This window comes from Microtus oregoni, unplaced genomic scaffold (assembly GCF_018167655.1).
Source record: "Microtus oregoni isolate MIOR12 unplaced genomic scaffold, Mior012 000067F_000, whole genome shotgun sequence".
NCBI lineage: Eukaryota > Metazoa > Chordata > Mammalia > Rodentia > Cricetidae > Microtus > Microtus oregoni.
In genome coordinates this window covers 1786093-1808516 of record NW_024543953.1, presented here as the reverse complement: position 1 = coordinate 1808516, position 22424 = coordinate 1786093, and the positions used below count along the sequence as shown (strand labels likewise).

General features: G+C 35.9%; 1 protein-coding gene across 1 annotated transcript in view; it reads right to left on the bottom strand.

The window, feature by feature from the left end:
• LOC121440230 (AF4/FMR2 family member 2-like) overlaps positions 1-22424 on the bottom strand; it is a 496090-nt gene that overhangs the window by 104872 nt on the left and 368794 nt on the right. Inside the window, exon 7 of the mRNA XM_041640968.1 lies at positions 10197-10293. Within this exon, the coding sequence (XP_041496902.1) occupies positions 10197-10293 (97 nt within the window). The remainder of the gene's footprint in view (positions 1-10196; positions 10294-22424) is intronic.

The window sequence follows — 22424 nt, the reverse complement described above, 5'->3', positions numbered from 1 at the left end:
TGTGCTAAGCTGAATCTTTATGCTTCTTGGTAAAAAGGAAAAATTCAATCATTCAGATAATTTCAAATAACTGCACATTAGGCAATGCAGCACTAAGACAGAAGATCAATTATTGTATTGATTTTTATTCTTTATTGCCACACATTTCTCTTTTATTTTTAACTATTCACATAGTTGTGCTACATGGCATAGCTATGTACAACCTAATGACATGCACTGGTAAATTTTATTGATTACCTTAGTTCATAAAAAAACTGCTCTATTGACAAATAGCCTCATCATCAAGGTATTCAAGTAGCTTCAAATCAATGCCTGCATAACTAGCTAAATCAACTAAAAAGATATATACTGAGAGCACTTGTCCAAATATAACAATGAATTTTTTTTTCAAAACAGGGTTTCTCTGTGTTGCCTTGACTGTCCTGGAATTCACTTTGTAGGCAAGGTTGGCCTTGACCTCATAGAGATCCACCTGCATCTTCCTTCCAAGTGCTGAGATTAAAGGCTTTTGTTACCAGTGTGTGGCATAAGAATAAATTTCTTAATTAAAGTGTTTACACATATTTCACTTGGATGAGTAAAATGAGAGAAGACGGTATCCTGGAGACTGAGGTTTCAGCTAGCATAAAGTATACACAACCAAGAGGAAAGATTAAGGAAAAATGTCACTCAAGTTGTATAGAACCTAAATTCCTGGTTCTTTGCTGTGGGACAATGATTTTGTACTTTGTTAAGATTTGTCACTTGTATTTTAATAAGATTCTGATTGGTCAGTATCCAGGCAGGAAGTAGAGGCAGGGAGATAAGAACAGGATAGTTCTGGGAAGAGGAAAGATGCAGTTTTCAGTTATTACCCAGATGCAGAAGATGCAAGATGAAAATGCCTTACTGATAAAGTTACCAAGCCATGTAGCTAACACAGACAAGAATTATTGCTTAATTTAAGCTGTAAGAAATAATAAGAAGCCTGAACTAATAGGCCAACCAGTTTATAATTAATGTAGACCTCTGTGAATATCTTTGGAACTGAACGACTGAGGAAACTGGTGGGACAGACACCTCAGTCAACAGCTCTATTTCTGGTTTTACTTCCAAGGACTAGGAAGATGCCACTTATCATTTTATTTTTAGTGATACCCAGAAGAGTACACAGAAGTTATACTATACATATAGGAGGCAGGAGTAGAATTTTGACAGGAGAGATTAGGATAAATTTGTTTTTGGTTTAAAGAATCATGACTTGTATCCAATAGTCAATAAACATTTACCACAGAAATGAATCAAAGACCTTGGCAGTTTGAGAGGCATGGCTATTAAATCTGAGCATGACAGAGTGTCCTGAAGGAATACAGGCTCCATACAGGTAGAAATGGAAGACTCTGGTAGGAGAGATTAGTTCTACGCACATGTATATGTGGGTCCTTCCTTCTGTTAAGAAGATGACATTTACTAACATTGCAAATAGGAGGGGCTCTCACTAGTACTTCCATTTCACTTGGTGTCAGAATTATTTTCCTTACTCTTCCGGCATTACTTCCAAGCTTGATGATTATTACCTCTTATTAGCCTGTGGGTCCTGCCTTTTTACTGTTCCATGTTTCTTTTTTCTTACCCTGTTTTATTCCCTTTGCTAGAGAAATCCTTTGAGATTCCAATTTGATCACATTATTCCCCTTTTCAAAATCTGGGATGGGCTGTAGCTTAGTACTAAATATAAGCAAATCTATGAGTTCTAATTATAGCTGAAGAGGCAAGCTACTAAAAAACAAAAATATCATGATTCTAGAAACTCATTTCTCAGAAAATCACATATCAACCTCATCTACCCTGATGCTTACTAAGACTCTGACTGAACAGCTGCCATGTGGCAGTTTCCAGTGATTTTTATGTATATGTTTATTAATGTGACAACCAGTTTTTCTAGTGCCTGTCCAAAGATGACAATAGGATTCTGAACTATATGCTTTCTTAAAGGTTTCTCCCTTATACCATTTCTTGTGAAGGATACACAGTCCTTTCTAAGGGCTATTTGTCAGCTGGTGATTTCTTCTAGAGCTTAAGTTTTAGCTTATTTTAACTAAGTGGAATATATACTGTTATTGGTGAAGAAGCATATCTCACCCATAAAAGCAACCTTTTGATAGTAATTTTCCTCTATGAAAGTACGGATTCACTAGGAAAGAACATCTCAGTATGAGCTAGACATGTTCATTTTCCTATTAGAAGGGCCAATGAAAGTGGTTCTTGGTCACTATTTTCCTGCTGTTTGTGGATTTAAAAACTATAGTTTTCTTTCTCCCAATCAGTTTGAGCATACTTAGTCTCACACTAAAAATACTCAAACAATGGCATGTGGTCTTTTCATAGAAGACAGTCAATACAATAACAGAAACTCTCACCCTATCACATATAAGAAGAAAAAATGGGCATTATACTTTTCATAGTCAGCAGATACTCAGTGTTTCTTATTTTCCAAAGCATGTATCAGTGAACTTGCTGTTGATCAAATAACCTTATCATTAGCACACTAATGTTATCAGTTTTTCTGTCCCTTCCCAGCATATTACGCTCAGGATGAAGAGGGCACATCAATTTTTAATCCAGATGGTGAATACTGAGGGAATTATACTCAGTTTCCATAGTGGCAAAATGAGGCAACTGAAGTGAAATATATTTTTTGTCATTTTCAGCTCCAACATCCTATATTTTAATATACATATGCATGACTCAAGACTAAATATGAAACTTGTCTACCTCCATTATCAAAATAATTATCTTGAGCATATTTATACATTTTTAGTAAAACAGTCTAAAAACTCATTTTAAATATATTTTTTGAGATATAGATAGTATGGTTGTATACATTTGGCAAGTATTCTGAATGAATAATGTTAGATTTGTAGCTATCTGGAACTTGTACAACTCTCTTTTATACTTACAGTCCTTATGCTTTATGCTCATTATTCATTGCTATATATGGAAAAGTAAACATGGAAGCCCAGGAATGAGATAAACTCTTTGTTTCCTTCAGAACTTGATCCATGGTGCTTAAAGCTTGTCTAGTGGCTTTTCTAGCACATGGTCAATACTTGGTGAGGGTATAGGGTAAGAGCATGTTTGAAACCTCAGTTACTTTTGTTTCAAAGCCAGCATATCAATTTAAACATTTTATACTTTTAATTTGGAAATATTTTATTACCAGCATTTATGAGAGATATTCATATTTCTTATTATAGTCTAGAATTCTGATTAAAATCAAAGCTTGGAAACTTCTCATAAACTCAGGCACACATGCTACATTTTCCAGAGTTTGCATACTAATGACTGCAAGACATAACCTCCAGGCTTCACCCATCCATTAAGGCAGAAATTGGGGAGATAAATGGATTTAAGAAAAGTAACACAATTGAATAAAACACGGAATATGGTAAAAGCAGAGACAGGGACATTGCTCTTTGGTCACTTCTTCTCAGGGTCAATGGCAAGAGCAATATGGTCATTCCCCTTTCTACTGACACTTCAATTTAGATGTGCATATAATGATCTATAGCTTCTCAGATATGGCTGCTGCTTCTACTACCATAATCTTTACACTGGCAAATATGTTCTGTTTGCTCTTTGTGGATGGAAAGTCTATGATCATCTTATCATACATGAATGTTATCTATTCAAACATTTAAAAATGCTTACTTTTTCTGTTTGGATCTAAGGCAAGCACTTTATCATTACAAGTGTCTAATTTGACTTCACTAAGAAAAAAAGTATCAAGCTTAGCAAAAGAGACATTGGATTTGCAATTAGAAAGTCCACAAATGGATAATTTATGAAGTATCGTGAACATTAACTAGTATGTGGTCACTACTGACCATGTGACAAACACTCCATGCAAAATCATTGTGCTTTTGTACATCTTTGCATGCTCAAGGCATTCCATTATAGAGAGATTGCAAACCAAAATATTTGGTACTAAAAGTGGAAAAAACATAATTACAATAAAAATTTCAGCACATGGGTTTCTGAATAGTCACAGACTTGCCAGAAGCATATTAAAGATCATATCATACAAGCCTTAAGCAGTTTTTTATTAATCTAGTTTATGCTAATACAGCCAAATGGAAAATACAGTCTTGGGAATATGAAGGCCAATGTTATTCTATTAACCTTATATGTTATCCTATTTATTCTCTTGTCTTTAATGAATAAATTAAAATGCCCTCTCTTTTTCTAATTGCTGGGTGGTCTGAGTGTGACAATGTATGGATTTTATTCAGTTATCTTCTGTAACCTCAACAGCCCCAACTCAATCATTTTGTGGGGGATTTCAATGAAAGACAATGACAGATAAACTGTTTACATTAAAAGACTCTATTAAAGTTATTTTGAATCCAGTTTCAACCTAATCCATCTGCTGCTTCTCTAGTTCTGACAGGCTGACCTCTCTTGCTGTGGGTGTCTTTTTGATGTCATTACCAAAGAGGCCTTCCCTAGCCTTTCTGCTGATAACAAAGTAAATGGAAATGTGCTGAAACCTTAGGGAGGCAACAACTTGTTCAGCATGATGAGGGAGAACTGTGACCACAAAACAGGAATGAATACAGCAGCGAAGATTATCTGTTGTCACAACTAATGTACTCACAACAGCAAAGCAACTCTAAAAGAAGCAGCAGATAGCATGAGGAAAATTCATTGCATTGTTTCCACTAGCAATTTTTCTACATAAAAACAGGTTTTCAGTTTAAGTTGGCTAATGTATTTGGGAAGTTCAGTATAGGTATAAGCAGCTAATCCAAAATCTGTCAGAATGCCCAGAATTTCCACTGATAGGAATTTTGTGTCATCTGAAATTATTAAATAGCAACTTAGCCAGAAGGTAGCCCACCAACAAAAAACAAATGGTTCAGATAGAAATCCAAAATTAAGACTCAGGATTGGCAACAAACTTTTTTAGAACAACAAAAAGGTTTAAACCAAATAAGAAAAAAAGAAAAGGTTTTCGTTTTATTTAAAACAAAAAGTTTTTTTTAGAACAAACTTTCAGAATGAGGTAGTTCTAAATATACAGAGAAAACATGAATTAAAATAATGAATTGGAGGGCAAGAGCTAAGAAAATATTTTTTCTATAAGTAATATGTTTGAGATACAGCTTTGGCATCAGCTTCTATTTGAAAACTATTCACAGTCTCCACCAACATGCTTTGAATTAGGTGCATGTTTCAGAGGGTGTCAGACTAATCTTTATGTGGCAAAACAAATTTGGTTACATTTGAACTACTTAGATAATGTATCCAGAAACAAGACATTAGAGTTTTTTGCTTTAAAAGAAATTTTAGATTGACATTTTTTTTGGAAATTTAAAATCATTAATATAAACATTTTTTAAGATATAGATGTCTTTATCTGACATCTATACTGAGCATCACAAAACATCCTGTCTCCAGAAGATAGCAGACTACAAACTTGGAGCTATGTCAGTCAAATACTCTGCTATCATTTGGTGAAATAATAAGCAGGTGTTTACATGTTCTCGATAACTTTTAGAGGCTGGTCACTATACATTTGAAATCTTTGGAACTGAACGAATTCTTTTTTTTTTTAATTGAGAAAAGAAGAAAAAAAAACATAAACAAAAAAACAAGTTTCCACCTCCTCCCAGTCTCCCATTTCCCTCCCCCTCCTCCCACCCTTCTCTCCCTCCTCCCACCCTTCTCCCCCTCCCCCCACTCCTCTCCCCCTCCCTCTCCAGTTCACTGAGCAGTCTGGGTTCCCTGCCTGTGGTAAGTCCTAGGTCCTCCCCCCTCCGTCCATATCTAGGAAGGTGAACATCCAAACTGGCTAGGCTCCCACAAAGCCAGCACATTAAGTAGGAACTGAACGAATTCTAGAGTGCTTAAAATTTTAAAGACAGCAATTTTAATAATCCTGTCAACATAATTCTGTTGTTAAAAAAACAGTTGAGACTGGTTAGCCCACTTCTATTGAAAGAGAAGCACAAGGTCTATATCTTTAGATCTTTTATTGAACTGCAAGCACAGCATCAATAACTGCTTCTCAGCTGTAAATGAAAATTGATTCCAGGTTTAAATCCTCATTTTCAGGGGTTCCTTTAATCCCAAGAAACATGAGAAGAAAAAATTTGACAAAAAAAAAATGGAAGCAGTAGATTCAATCACATGAGGCAGGATTATGCAGAGAAAATGATATACCCTATTCTTAAGGAGTCCATCCTTTTGAATCCAGCTACTCCTTGACTGAACCCCAGTGAACTGATCATAGCACTACTGCTTGCCCTGAATGACCGACTTGAAAATGGTAATTCAATAAGTGTTGTAAGGGGAAGGCCAGAGATGGAAATATATCTGAAATGTGAAAAATCCCAGATGACAAGTAAAAATTCACTTAGCTGGTGATGGACATCATGTTACTCCCCCAATCAAAAACCTTCCATTGATAGCCACCTGGTTATTTTCTTTCTTTTAAACACTGTATTGCAACAGAAATGTTCACACAAAAACTAAATAAAAAGCATTGTTTCTTAAAACAAGACTCTTCTGGAACTTTGTAATGTCTAATATGGACTTAAAATGGTATTTCTGTCTTATTTGGGGTTAGTTTCCACAAAGGAAGCAATGGGAATAAAGCATTCCAGGAGAACCTTTAATCCTTTTTGTTTTCCCTGGGGCAGAGCAGAAGCTATCTCAGAAAAACGAAGAGACAAACTAAATTCGAAGTGTATGGTTCAACTGTCCATCTATATCAGTTCTTTTAAGCAAAGCTTCCAGGGATATGTAATTTTCTGGAGGACTTGATTCAGTGCCATTGATGACCTAGGCTTTATTCCTGGAGATGCTGGCTTAACAGTTGCCAGAGCCTAGGGGAGTTAAGGTCATCCACACCTGACAGGTACCTTTAAATGCTACTTAGAACATTCAGCCTAGTTCTTAGCAAATCCTATGAACATCTAAGCCAAAATGAAGAGTAATGTCTATTCTTTTGTATATCTAAGAAGGAACTATAGCCAACATGCTACGAGGAAGAATAACCACATATTTGTCATACTTAGAGTTTTCCACATACTTTCTCATATCTAATTTCCCCTCACAACACTCCAATGAATTAGACTGAGAAATCTGATACTTAAGGATGTTTGGCAATTTCCCCAAATGTGATATAATTAGTATGTATGAAGTAGGTCTTATTACCAGGCTTATCCAGTCCAGAAACTACAGACTTAATGATTATACGTCTAATTTCACACAGCTAAAAAATATGAAGAAAAGACAGATTCTTCTCATTCAAGTTTGCCACATGCTGACTATTCTTATGTACCTAATTCAGTAGTTCTCCTTAGCTTTCCATTATTCACAGTAAAAGGGAACGTAGATAGACCTAGTATTTAAAAAAAGTACTAGACTTTTTATATCCTCAGACATAGCCATAACAACGATGAATATTATCATAAAGTGATGAGCAGCTGCTATGCCCTAAAGCTTTAGTGTGTCAAGTCCTTTGATATATATTGGTCCATTTCTTTATTGAATGAATGAGTAGGTGCTACTGTTATTGTTACTTTATAGAAACTAGATATTTTGCTGAAACTCATTCAGTTTGAAAGTGGTAACACTAGCATTAAAACCCATATCTGTTTGAATATAACACTATCTCCATACTTATTCATCAATGGTGTCTTAGCATGACAAATTCATGTCATCTCTCAAAGTCCTTATTAAGGAGTGAACTGCAATAGGAATATGAAAAAAAACACTTGTATTTTCACTTTCTTTCTGTGTATGTATTGTGTATTTTCTTTATGTTGCTGGAGATAGAATGGTGCCAATAATGAGACAAATTAATAATGCCATATCATTTATATGTCCCTGTATTAGTCAGATAAAAACAATGTCTGTGGTTCCTTAATAAGACAAACATAAAGAAGACTCAGTTGTTAAAATAACCAGTCTAGCTAAAGATAAAACAATTATATTTTTATTTATTATAAAGGGAAAAGTCAAAAAACAGGAAATGAGAAGTCCAAGCACAGCAGTGTCCTAGGGGAAATGGTGCACAGAGAGAGCACCTGGCCACACACGTTTTTCTCTCTGTCTCAGGAAGCCTTAACTAAAACCCACCTCTCAAAAATAATTGGCTAACAAGGTTCTCCATTACCCAATGATTATGTTTCTTTTACCATGCTAAAAGGAGTCAATACAAATGTCCATAAAAATATTTGCCCTTAAGTACTCACAACAGCACAAAATAGTAGCCAAAGGGCAGGTATGACTGAAATATCATCAAGAGATAAGTATATAAGCAAAATGTGCTTCATCCAAACAATGGAGTATTATTTTGCCATATAACTGAATAAAGTGATACTATATGGTACAACCTAAAATAACTTAGAAAGAAATCATTATGGTAAGTGAATTCAGACATTAAAAAGATCCAACGCCATAGCATTCCATTATAGGGATAGGCAAATCCATGTGGACAAAAAAAATAGATTAGTGAAGTATCCTCAAGGATTAAAAGAAAGGAGAGTTGAGCATATTTCAAAGGCATAGAGTTTTCATTTGGGATAATGAAAATATTTTGGGATTGGTGATAGATGTAAAAGTTTGTCAATATACTGAATGTCACTAAACTGTGAGTTTATAAATAATTTGTGCTGTGTAATGTTTAGTAATAAAAAGGAAAACAGTTTTAAATCATATATTCTTGAAAAAGAATGCTAAGACTTATAAATCCACAGTTCACCAAATGTCGTTATTACTACTAAATGACTATAGCCTTCCAAGTCTCTTAACTTGTCCTCGAAACTCTGCAAGGTGGCTCATCTGTGAATACCTGTAGCCTTGTGAACACTTCTATTTCATGAACTCAACTATATTATTTTTCTGTATTGTGGTTCTATCATTTCAGATTCTCTATCGAATGGAAGAAGTTTAGCTATGTCTGATCCGAGGGCAGCAGGTTCTAGGTACTTCCAACTTATCATTCTGTATCAGCTCTTGATATAATTTCAGCAAAGTTAGCTCAAAAACTCAGATGATGCAGATCAATAGGACTGATGCCACTTCTCAACATAACACAAAAAATAATCCTATGACTTACAAGGCAGAGTGTATTTATATATTCACATAGAGAGGAAATAAATGTGCAAAATTTACTCTCAGTTATTGCTACATTCTCATCTAAACATTTCCATTAAAATTTAAGGTTGTAGCTGTCAAACTCAATGATGTAGAATTTTTGCTTTGTTTTTGATTTGTTTACAAATGTGATGCTTTTGTTATTGGCATAGAAAATGCAGAAAGCAGAAATGACAGACATTGGAAATGAAGTGTGTGTTTCACATTTGTTATGAGGCTCACACAGCAAGGAGGACTGCTTGCACTTGGTAAATGCACAGCAAGCACCTTGGAAACAGCTGTCAGTTTGTGAGCCACAGGTAGTAGTTTCCTTGCATTTTGTTCCTGATAGGCCACTAAACTCACAATTATGCATTATTTTCTATCATTAAAACTGCTTTCTGTACTCCATATTTGGTGGCATAACAATCAGAAGAACTAACCTTTTGGAAACTGTACAGGGATCATTTATATTATACACCATTGCTGGGACTTATAATGTTATTTTACTTACTAAAACCAAAAAATTCAGGCTCACCTGAAGTAACATACAAAAAAGATTATAGTCCTCTTATCTGGGGAGATAGTATTGGGAATACTTGTAGTATAGAACAGAAGAAATGAAGGACAACTGAAAGCTCTTGCTAAATGCATGTTGCTGCAGCATTCATTCCCATCTTGGAGAAGAAAATGGAGCAGTCACATTTACACCAAAATTAATGACTTTAAATGCTAAGCTTCACACTGGAGTCATCCAATGGACATGACATGACACCCAAATAGAGCAAGTAGTTTAAAACACATAGAGATGATACTCTCTATTGCTCATTGATAAACAGTATTTGTGTATAGAAAAGAGAGACAGAAGGAAGTGAAATTGGTTTTGAAGAACACATCTACTTTAATATAACTTTAATGAAAGTGGCAGTTGATTTCACCTGTTCCCAAACACTGATCATCTTTGTTTCTTTCTCTTCCTGTAAATGAAAGAGGTTGTGTTTATGAAAGCCAACATATTCCCTTGTGTTTCCCCACTTTAGGCCTAATGCAAAGCTCTAAGCTCCTCCTACCTGATAGAGCTCGTTGGCTGTGCATTGAGTGGTCAAGGTCTTGACAGGCTCAAGATCATCTTCGTCACTGCTCAGCTTCAGGTCATCCTCCAGCATCCTGGAAGAAATCAGAGTGGTATTTGTGTTACAAAAAAAAATCTTCTCTAAATTATTCTCAGATCCATCTTGCAATAAGAATAAAACTATTGTTACTATAATCTCACAGCTGCAATTCTGTCGAAAGTGCAGAGGGAACCAAGATTCTTTCAGCTAATTGGATATCTGAGTTCTTTTAGTTGTGTCATACACTGTGTACATATCTTCTCTCTCTATCTTACCCTAAATCAGGGGAGGAATAGATGATTTCATCATCTCCAGAGATGGTGGGAGTTTATATATTTTGACTATTAAAAGTATAATAAATGTTCTAGTCAATCATTATTGGGTGATGGGGGATTGCATCTCTATAGGATGTTTTTCTGACTCTTCCAAGCAGGAAGCCAGGCATGATAACAGTGCTAGGATGCTGTGGGGGCTCTTGGGTTAGACTTCTGGGGCTCTCTGTATGAGAAAGTTTGAATGTGCTGGGTAGTTCACTGACAACAAAATAACAGAGCAAGAAATGGTTATTCATTAACCTTTTGATATATGATCCATCTCTTGCTGTAAAATTTGATCCACAAGATTTAAACTCATGTTGTGTATAAGAAATTGTTTCTTCCTAAAGCAAGGCATCTGAAAAATATGAGAGGTCTAGACTTTGGTAATGAATGGGAACTTTCAAGACTCTTTGGTGGCCACACAACATCTTTAGTTTTGACAGAAGTACTAATTTGTGTGCTATCTCTCTCTACAATCGAGGTTGGATTTATAACAGGAAGAGAAGCTTATTTCCTTAAAGTTCCAGCTACACAGGCTTTAAAGACCAATTTGTATTCATCTTTTAATTGATTAATTATGAGTTTAAACCTCATTAGAATGCAAGTGGAGGGATTCTCAACCATTCTGGACCAATCTCTCAGGCATGATACTCTGTTCTTTTCTTTTCTTTTCTTTTCTTTTCTTTTCTTTTCTTTTCTTTTCTTTTCTTTTCTTTTCTTCTCTTCCCTTCCCTTCCCTTCCCTTCCCTTCCCTTCCCTTCCCTTCCCTTTCCTTTCCTTTCCTTTCCTTTCCTTTTATTCTTTCTTCCTGGGTTAGCATCAAGCTTAACTATAAATCCAAAATTCTATTCCTCAACTCTCGAAATAATATACTGTGCCCTTGCATGGCTCACTCAGACTTTATTTCCTCTACAAATGTTTTCTAGAAACAATAATCGTTACAAAGAATCTGTTTCCTATGTCAGTTCTCGAAACTGTGTCTGATGGCAGCACAGTTTGCCACAGTGCTTCCCTCATTACTTCCAGTCCTTAATTCTCATGTGGGTGATAGGGCACACTTGATTCACTTCCATCTTCTTTAGAGCATCTTTCCAAAGAGGATAGAGTCCACCAACTTCATTTTGTATACAAGGAAGGAAAGTTTCAGATAGGTAAACTATTTACTCAAGGTCACACAGATAGCACAACATCTATGCTTAAACTACCATTTCTGAATTCACATCTGTATTATGTATCTATAAGAAGGAAGAGAGAGAGGGAAATTAAGCTTCTAGTTTGATTTAGCATGGAATGCTGTTTTAGGGATCTTGTTCAAGTGTTGCAAAGGGCTTCATGTCACAGTGAGAATGCAATAATTCTTCAAAGAAAGCAAAACTCCCCCACTCCCATACTCAACCACATAATCCCAGAAAGCAGATGTTAAGGTCAAAACAACAACTGATATAAAGGATGATTTATGAGGACAATTATTTGAGTTGGTTTTAGATAAACTAATTTTGCAGGGTTTATGACTGTACTGCAAACAACTAATAGCTGTTTTGAAGATCTTAGAAGAAAAAATATGTATCTTGATATTTCTTTTGAAGTTTTGAGTTTGTAGTTCTAAACTAGTAGTTCTTTACAATGCATCCCAGGAAATGAAACCTGTATATTGGATCATTTTTACAAGCTACAGAATCAAAATATTTTTAAACTATCTGTGTTTCCAATTGTAAAATATTCTTTGCTGTGTGTTCATGTATATATATATATATATATATATATATATATATATATATGTTAGTATGTGTCAAAATGGTCAGCACAACAAATGACACAAGATCCATCCATTTGTAGTGCTTAATTTTCTGACTCAAGTAAAGTGCTAAGTATCTGATCTGGGTCACAGAATTTAACACCCACAAGGAGTCTGTGATAGAAATCTGTTGCTAACAATGCTTCCTAAATGAGCTTTATAGATGTTATAAAATGTGCTTATGACTATACAAGTAGAAGTCATGAAGACAAATTTGGGACCCAAACCATCTGCAGACACAATTTAGGAGTACATGTTTTCCTAGAAGACACAAATTATAAAGTATGGTACATGAAATCATATCAGCAATAAGAACAAAATGAGCTCACAAATGACATTAACATGAAATGACTACTGGTTAATCATAGGCTCTGACATTTGGTGGAATCATTATGATCTTTGAGCCACATGTGCATCACTCGGTTTCCAGTGGGCACAGACTTTGGTTGTGAGCACTGGAATCACAACTGGAGCTAATGGTGAAAATACTCCACAAAATCATACAATGGATCTAGGCAGACATTCATTTGGAAAGATGTTATCTTGGTGAGAAAAATAATAGGAATTATTAATATTATTAAGTCACTACAAAGGAAAGCTTCTGTATTCCTGCACTTCTACCATTTGAATTTACTGAGCAATCTGTGGACAAACAATGGTCATTCAGGAAATGTCTAATAGTATCTCAAAGGTGGATATACAAATGAGGTCATGGTTTTTAAGGTTACTTTCCTTCATGTAGAATGAGCAAATTTGGGCAGAAGTACAAATTTGGGTTATTTTACTTCCTAGACAATTTTACTATTTTACTTCCTAGACAATTTACCATGGAAATGAAATATTCTCTAATTTATAATTTTGAAAATGGTTAGCTGTTGATACCATTCTGTTCCTTCAGACAATCCTGCAAGTTTGAAGTTATTCTATGCTTTCCAATGTCTTCTACCTGCTTGTCTTATGGATGTGGGGTATTCTTACAGTCCTAAATGGGGCTGTTCTCTCAGCCCCCCTTCCCTGAGTGAGGATGTTCACTTAGGTTTTAAAGTTTCAGCTAAAGTTAAGAGCCACAGCCTCTGGACCTTTTAACTATTTTGGGGTCTTCTGATTACTTAGATTGTCATTGCCATCCTGAGTATGCAGAGCTGATGGCAATCAGAGTAAGATCCAGATAGCTTCAGTTGCATTCCACAGCTGGGCTTTGGAGTAATTGTATAGTCCAAAGAGTCAAGGGATACTTGAAGACTTATGCCTTTTCATCAGAGTCTTCCTGTATACCATCTTCTAGAATAGTAATTTGGCTTCTTATAGTTATATTCCTTAAAGGACCTTTCTTCTTAACAAGTAAACAGGAAGGAATGTGATATAAGCAGTTTAATATTACTTGAGAAATTGTATATTTGTCATATGTAGTGGTCTGTATTCTATGAAATACTAACTTGTTGGTTGGTAGAAAGATAGGTAGCTAATTAAGAAGTGGTGATATTTTTCAGAACATCAAGTTTCCCGGGGTAATGGTTCTGAGGCTTCCCCCAAGATCTTATAAGGAGTTTCATCTAATTTCTGAGATTTTAAATTATAAGTTTCTGATTCAATGATTATCTCACTGGGAATCTTCAGCTTGAGAATCATAACAATTGGTCACTGGTTTGAAAACTTGTATTATATTCCATGGGAATCTCCAAAATCTACCAAGTGGGGACAAGTGCCTCAAAGAAGACCCACAGCCTGTGTCTGTGCCAGATCTTGCACCTACTATGTGCATGTTGACACAGGAAAGATGGTATTGAATAGTTTAGCTTATGGCTTGCTACAAATTGCAGAAAATAAGTATCTTCAAATATTTTGGTGGTTTAGCATAAGAATAAAGAATTTTCTCCTAGAGGCTATCTAGTCCAGACCTCTCTCTGTCTCTGTACTGCGCACGAGTCAGGAACACATTGTTAAATGGGTGGGAGAAAAAAGTAGCATTTCATAGCACAGGAGAATTATATGGAAATTAGATTTCAGTTTTTAAAAGTACAGTTTTATTGGCACACAACCATTCCCATTTGTTATGTATTGGTTCTAGCTGCTTAAATATCACAGTGGTCAAGTTGACTAGTTGCAACAAAGATGAAAACAAGTAATATTTGACTTTGTTGAAAAAATGTTTTTTGATCTTCCATGAAAAGTCAATGTTTTTCAAATTTTTAAGGGAAAAATCATTCCTATGCCAAATGAAATCTTCCAAGGAGTTCCAAGCAAAAATAGATAAAAACAGGACTTCCTTAGATAGCCTCAGAGATAAGTAGAACATGTTTGAAACAAGTTCATTTAGTTAAGTTTCATTTTATTGAGATAATATAGCTTTATAGGTACTTCTAAGGATTTATTCAGAAACCCAACTTCCTTATTTCAGTTTCCTGAACCTCAGTTTACTCTTTTGCTCAATGAGGATAAAAACAAGTGTCTCAGAGATTTAGTTACTATTGATGATATGTACACCAGGATGCCTGAAAAGCACAGTGGCTGTATTCATCCTTTTCTAAGCATAGCTGTCTTTTTGTCTATCCTGCTTACATTAGCCAAAGTCAGTAGTATGAACTCTGACATGAATGACTGCTGATGTGTACTAAATTCCATCACATAAGCCTTGAATTTTCTTAAAACTGATTACATAAATTCAGAATAAGTTCAAATTTCCTGCCCTATGGTCATTATTTCAAACCTGACTTTAATCTTACTGCTATTTTTCTTTGGGTTGCATAATTTTCTACCAGTTATGATGCAAGTATAAACTGCCCCAAAGCCATGCAGATTGCTTCAAGATCTTTCAGGGTTTTTTCTTCTCTTCCGTCTCTCCTGTCCTCTTCCCTTCTTTCCTTTAGTTTTCTTCTCCTTCCCCTTCTTCTATTCTTTCTCCTTCTTTTTCTTCTTCTTTCTCCTTCTTCTCATCTTCCCCTTCTTCCTGTCCCTACTCAAGCATCAAAACTGGGACTTCCTGAGAGAAAATCTTTTAGATTTGTGCAGATTTGAAAAAAATAGCCTGGATAATTTTGCAAGAAATAATAATCTTTTTTTATTAACTCTGCTTTGAGAATTTCATGTGGTTACTGCATTATATCACCAGCCCTTCCAACTCCTTCTCCACTGCCTTGAAAAACTATGACTTTTTTTTCTTTAATTAGTATTCTTAGACAGACACATATACTCCCCTCACACACACAAACGTGCTGAGTCCTTTAAGTAATGTTTATTTGTATATGTGTTTAGAGCTGACCACTTGGTATTGGGTAACTGAATAGGGAAATCATCTTTGAGGAGGACTGATTTCTCCTTCTCTCAGAAGTCATTAATTGCCTGCAAGTCCTCATCTAGGGGTGGGCCTTGTGAGATTTCCTCATCTAAGTAGGGATGTCAAACATTGGGCTTCTAGGCATCAATCATCATACTCAACAGCACTGTTCTAGGAGCTTTTAATCCAAGCATCGCACTGTCTGTAGTTTGGAAACAGATTGGGCAGCTTTATTCTCGATTGGAAAGACAGATTTCATGCCAAGAAGCCATCACTTTGTGGTTATCCTTTTTTGCGTTTCTTAAGTTTCTAAGAGCCCCCAAAGCTGATTAGAGAGAAGAAACCTTTGTGAATACCTCCAAAGTACCTCATGATCAGAAGGTACTTCATTGCTCATCTCTCCAGATCAGCTCCTAATTACTAAAGGATTAAGTGAAGAGCTCCTTTGTGGAGCTGGCCCATTAATCTCCACCTAACACTCCTCGAAACAACTGAAGTATTTAAGTGTTGTTAAGGGCACTACAACTCAGGTATGCTGAAAGCCATTTTGCCTTAAATTAAACTCATTGGTAGTTAGGACCAATACTTTAGTTGTATCTGCAAATTCTAAGACACTGATAGCTGAGTACTTTAACTTGGAATATTTCTAGAGAAAGGCTACAGATAAGAGCTATTTCCTGGCATCAATATAGCAGGTAGGATTTATTTTATGCTGATGCACAAAGAATTTACATTTTATTTCTGAGTATGTAAGTGAAATATTCAGATGACTCTATGTGTCCAACTAAATGTTGACAGCAGTGTTGCTCAGTTGTTTATAAAATTCTATGTGATTTGTATGCTAAGCTCTTTCTGGTGCCAATAAAAGTGACTCTTTATATTTCAAAGTAGAAGGAGGTGAATTGCCTCATAGCCTCCATCGACAGTATTTCAACTCTATACAGTGCCTCAGCTGCCATATGTTGCCTATGGCACATATACATTTCAGCAGTGAATATTTTTAACGTATATACTATTTTTTAATGTGCATGCATACAAGACAAGTTAAGGTCAAGAATGAGTCTTGGTTGATCACCCTAGTAAGGCCACAAAGAAGATTTTCACATTTAGACTGGTTACTACATACATGATAAAAGATAGGAAGAACTGCCAAAGTTTTCTGTCCCTTTTAGATTCTTGGTTCTATACACCAAAAGAGGTATGCTAAAATCCAAGTGGCTCTGAGGAAACTTCAGAGCAAGTTACAGGATAGTCTGTAGCTGGGCTTTTCTAAATTTGAGCTCAGCAGGATTTTAGGCTGCATTTCTTCCACTCTACAAGGAGAGGACAGGTTGTACCTCTAGAGAATCTGGAACGCAAGAGAAACTGTCTTAGGATAGTCTCCCACAGAAGAGAAGAAAACAAGTGGGAGATGGCCCTGAAGTACATACCATGTTTATCTCCACTCTCTGGGAAGGGAGGATCACTAGGTTTTCCGATGAGGTTCAGATTGACTGCAGCTCAAGTTGCTGACTAGATGGCCTGTTTGTGTACCTGAAGTCTTCATGGTCGCATAATAAACATACTTCCCACATCACCAAACATCTTCATCACTTGCTAAGTACATCTTACAGGACCTCCCTTGCAGACTCTTATGCCATGCTGAATATATTATTTATAAATTTTTCAGGGCAAATCTAATAACCACAGTTAAGTTCTAGCAAATGCTGGGAATGTTGTTACTATAAAGGAAACAAAAGCTAACATATTTATTTCTCTATTAGGCATGATATATGTGACCTACGATGGCTCACATCTTACATTGTCATGCAGCACCCCTTCAAGTCTGAGGGTCCACACTGGTAGGAACTAGCCAATGTTCTATAAACTTAGATTACCAAGTTTTCTTTCTATAAAAGTACTTCAGTGGTACTGTGACTTCTGAATGCAGTCAAGCACTGGGTTTATATGAAAGAAGACTTTTCTCCAGTCAGATAGGCCGCCATTCAAATAATTACTACCAATTCACATTGTTTAAATTCCTTGAACTCTCAAGTGTCTCTGTGAACTGGAAACCTTATATGCCACCTTATAGGATTGTTGCAACTATTAAATGAGACAGCTAATGTCATATACTTATCATAAAAGAATCAGCCAAATCCTTACCATTAGTTATGACTATTGGCTCGCAGTTTTTAGGCCTAAATTATAGTGAATACATCAATACAATTCTATTTAGAAATACAGGAAATTAGAAGAATGAGATTCAAGTTAAGATAAAGCTGAATAATGAAGAACTGTACCCTTTCACACTATTGCATATCAGAAACCTATGCAAATCATTATTCACACAAAAGGAAACTTTATAATATTATTTTCTCAGATCTTTCAAATTTAAAAAGTTTAAATCTATTAAAAATGCAACTGAACTTTATACCACAAAATATTAATCAACCAGATTCCAGAAATATACAGTTTGATAATTTTGTTTTGTTTTGTTTTTTAAAAGGGCAATGTGTATTTAATTTTTTCTAAAATAATATATTATTACTCATTTGGAAATTTCACATCATGCACCCTGATCACACTCCCTTTCCAGGCCTCCCAGATCTGCCCCCCTACTTTTGTGACCTCCCCCGACCAAAAAAATAATAGAAAGAAACAAACAGAAAGTCCAATTTTTTGTTGCCCATATCCTTACTCGTTAATGGCTAATATCCCAGTGACTATCCCTTAAAGAAAAAAAACTGATCTTCTACACCTACACCCCAGCCAGAAGACATCAATTTTGGTCTGTATTGCCACCGAAGACCATACTGAGGTCTGTGGCATGTGCTGACACTGGAGACCATGTGGATGTCCCTGGTCTGTGCTGTTGTCAGATCCCTGATTTTTTCCTTTTCTTCTTTTCTTTTCTTCTTTTTAATTTATCTCAACTGCATCTTCCCTTCACTCCCTTCCCTCCACTCCTCTCAGACTTGTCTACCTTCTCTCTTCCCCTATATCCATCCATCCTGTTTCCCTTTAGAAAAGAGCAGGCATCCCAAGGCTATCAACTGAACATGGCATAGTAAGATACAATAAGACTAAACACAAAACCCTCATAACAAGGCTGGACAAGGTAAACTAAGTAGGAGGAAAAGGGTCCCAAGAGCATACAGAAGAGTTAGAGATGTCCCCACTCCCACTATTAGGGTTCCCACAAAAACACCAAGCTTATAACTATAGCATATATGGAGAGGATCTCTAGTGCAGACCTATGCAGGATATTAATGTTTATTCTTATGATATATAATGCCATCAGCCAATAAAGTGATAAAAGCCATGCAGTCACATCAAGAGATTGTAAACTTATTTAATAAAGGTCCAGAACCTTTCCTTATCCCTACTTTTTGAAAAATGAGGTCAAGAAAGAAAGTTTCATTCTAGGCAAGGAATTTGTAACAGTAAAATATGAATCTAAGCACAGGTTTTAATTAATTGTGACTATACTTATATTAATCTTGAATGTATATTTTGAAACAAAATTAGAAATCCTGGTGTTTTGAAAAGTATGAATAATGCCAATTTATTTGCTAAAAAAAGAATACAGACTAATATAAACCATTGGTTCTTTCTTTCTTTCTTTCTTTCTTTCTTTCTTTCTTTCTTTCTTTCTTTCTTTCTTTCTAGCTTTTCAAGGCAGGGTTTTTCTGTAGCTTTTGAGCCTGTCCTGGAACTAGCTCTTGTAGACAAACCTGGCCTCGAACGCACAGAGATCCACCTGCCTTTGCCTCCTGAATGCTAGAATTAAAGGCATGCACCACCACCACCTGGCTTTGGTATTATTTTTCTAATAATTACATCAGTTTATGTTTTTATGCTTTGTGTAGTCTAGATAATGGTCTACCCCAACCATGTTATTTTTTTTATTTTAAATGAATGGAAGCAACAGATAGTAAAAATGACAATATAGAATAAAACATCACCAAATTAATGTTTACAGCATCTAGCACAACTCAACTAAAGAAGCCCTGTTAAAACTATTGAGTTGCTATTGTGAAGCTTATTTTTTAAGCATAAGGTCCTCTGTATCCTCTCTGATGTGGGATTCTCCTCTGTATGCTGTGAATATCATTGGCTAATAAAGAAAACTGTCTTGGGCCTGGGCAGGGCAGAATAGAGGTAGGCAGGAAAACCTGAACAGAATGCAGGGAGAAAGAAGGCAAAGTTAGGAGATACCATGGAGCTGCCAGAGGAGAAAGACACAGATGCCAGTCAGAACCTTGCCTTTAGGCCACAAGCCTCGTGGTAAAATATAAAATAATGGAAATGGGTTAACCAATGGTATAAGAGCTACTTAGCAATATGCTTAAGAAATTGGCCAAGCAGTGATTTAAATAATATAGTTTCTGAGTGATTATTTTGGGAGTCTGGGTGGCTGGAAATGAACAAGTGTCCTTACAACATCTCTCTATGGACTTACAGTCAATAGTGTTTTACTTAGCATCATCATTATCACCGTTTAGTACTTCTAATCTAGATAATACAGAACATAGAAAATAATAACATCTAAAAGGATCAGAAAGGGAGATCAAATTAGTTTTTGCCCCTTAGCCTGTCTTTAACATTGTAGCTGGAAAGTAAAAACAAAATCAAGTGTACCCAGGGCTCAGTGGGGGCAGAAATAAGAACAGAGAATAAGCATAGAACAAAGAAGTCTAGAAGAGAAGGAATATTCTATCTCATTTAGAGAAAAACAGGCTAGGAGATGCTGGGCAGACAAAATCCAGTATAGTCCACATCTTTTGACTGTAGAAAACATGATCCTCCCTCTATAATAACGAATTCCAGAGAGACTGGTGAAAATGAAGCAGTTCTTGCTATACACTGTAAGGAACATCAGCACAGAGAAAAGGCAAAAATGCCTAGTGTGCTGACTTAATAAAAGACAGTGTGGTGTTTTAAAATCCCCTTATTATGAGAAATTTCTGATCTCTTTTTCCATCTGCTGGTCCTTGCCCCATTCCCAAATTCTCCATCCTGTTAGTTTAGGATGCAACAATTTAATAAATAATATGACCTTGAGACTGCTACTTTTTCTGATCATGTGCTCAGTCATATAGCATGTTGCCTGTAACATCCCAACTATTAGAGTTTTGAGACCAGCAGGTGCCAGCTCACAGCTATGGGGGAAGGAAGGACCTAGTGCCTTCTGTAACTCTGAAGAACTCTAAAAGCACCTCATACTGAAAAGGAACCACAACAATTTATTCCTTACATGTCTAATCAAGCTGATACTTTTTTCCCCCTAGCTGTTGCTTCTTCACACTGCAGATTATCTAGCATCTAGTAATCTATCCTTTGGTTTCAAGATGGGATCTGTGTTTTCTCAAAAATTGTCCCTGGGATGCTGAAAAAAAAAAAAAACAGATGAGTCTTAACTTGGGCCAAGTCAATCACTTGGTCAAGGGACCAATCCTCAGCAGGTAGGCTCACCTGAATCCATGCTAAAGAGATAGGTGGAAAAAGAAATTCCTTGAATTAGGGCCCCAGAGGTTTATTGAGACCAATACCCCCCACACACACACACATACACATCATTTGTCACAACAATAATTCACTCTTACTAGAGACTTTAGAAAGTCCACATGCACTGGGTGAGTTTGAAGACAGAAAAAAAAAATGGGAATGTGTAGTAAAGAGAGAAGAACTGTCAGAATTTTTTTCCAATCAAAGGTAGCTTGCCTGCCAAGGGCCAATGTTCCATAACTTTCCCACCTTTAATTTTCCCATCTTACAAATAATTTTTGCAGCTATTTCAATCTCCCTAACCTCATAAAACTTTTGTTTATACTAAGGCTCTGATACCTTCTCATGCCCTGGGGCATCAGGCAGCTTCTCCTCTCCCTTCATTTCCTTCACACCTACTCTTTTAAAAATTGCACAAGACTAAGAGGTTATACCCCAGCCAATGGTGAAAAGACAAATTCACCACCTTCATTAGGATAAAAACTAAGTGAATTTCCCTCTCTTGGTGTTCTTGCTAGCCCAGTTTGTGTCAAGGCACACTGTTTTTGCAAAAGGAAAAGGTGATGCTAAGCTTAAAATGGCAAACAAGTTTAAACAGTTTTGAGGTACTGCATATGAATGAAAAATATTAATGGCATGAGAAGCCATAGTTATCATTTTCATTTTCATTAAAATATTCAACAATTCTATTGACACTCATGATTATCTATAAGGCTCATAAATACAGAGGTACTGGAAAATGTAATTGAAAATTTGATCACACTGTTTTAACAAAGTAAGAATTGTTTCATAAGGGGCTCTACAATGTCTATGCATATATTTCCCTAAGTAACAATCTAAGACATTCCCCCAAGAGAATTCAACAGTTATGTTGAAACACTTGGCTGCAAGGCCAATCTTGCATGAACTGTAATACAGAAGAATTTTCTGAACATTTTGAGTAATGGAACTGAAATAATTTAATGGCTCTTTCTGTACATGTTAAATGAGTTGCAAGATATACTTTGCTTTTGCAGAAGGCTTGTTTACACTGTAAATTGTAGTACATGGCACAATCACATTGAAATAGAAAGCAGTCATATTGAGTCATTCTAGCCATCTCTCTCTAAATTTCACTGCAGTGTACATGAATTCTCTGTGACTCATTAATATAACCAAAGTTTTTCTTAACCTGCTATGCTGAAGGTAAGGCTAACATCTCAGCATTGCCACTGAACCCTAGAGAAAGACTGTTCAGATGATCTTAGAGAACATTGGGTCCATCAGAAAGGTTCAGAAGATGAGTGGAGCTGAGTTAAGGAGTGGCCACT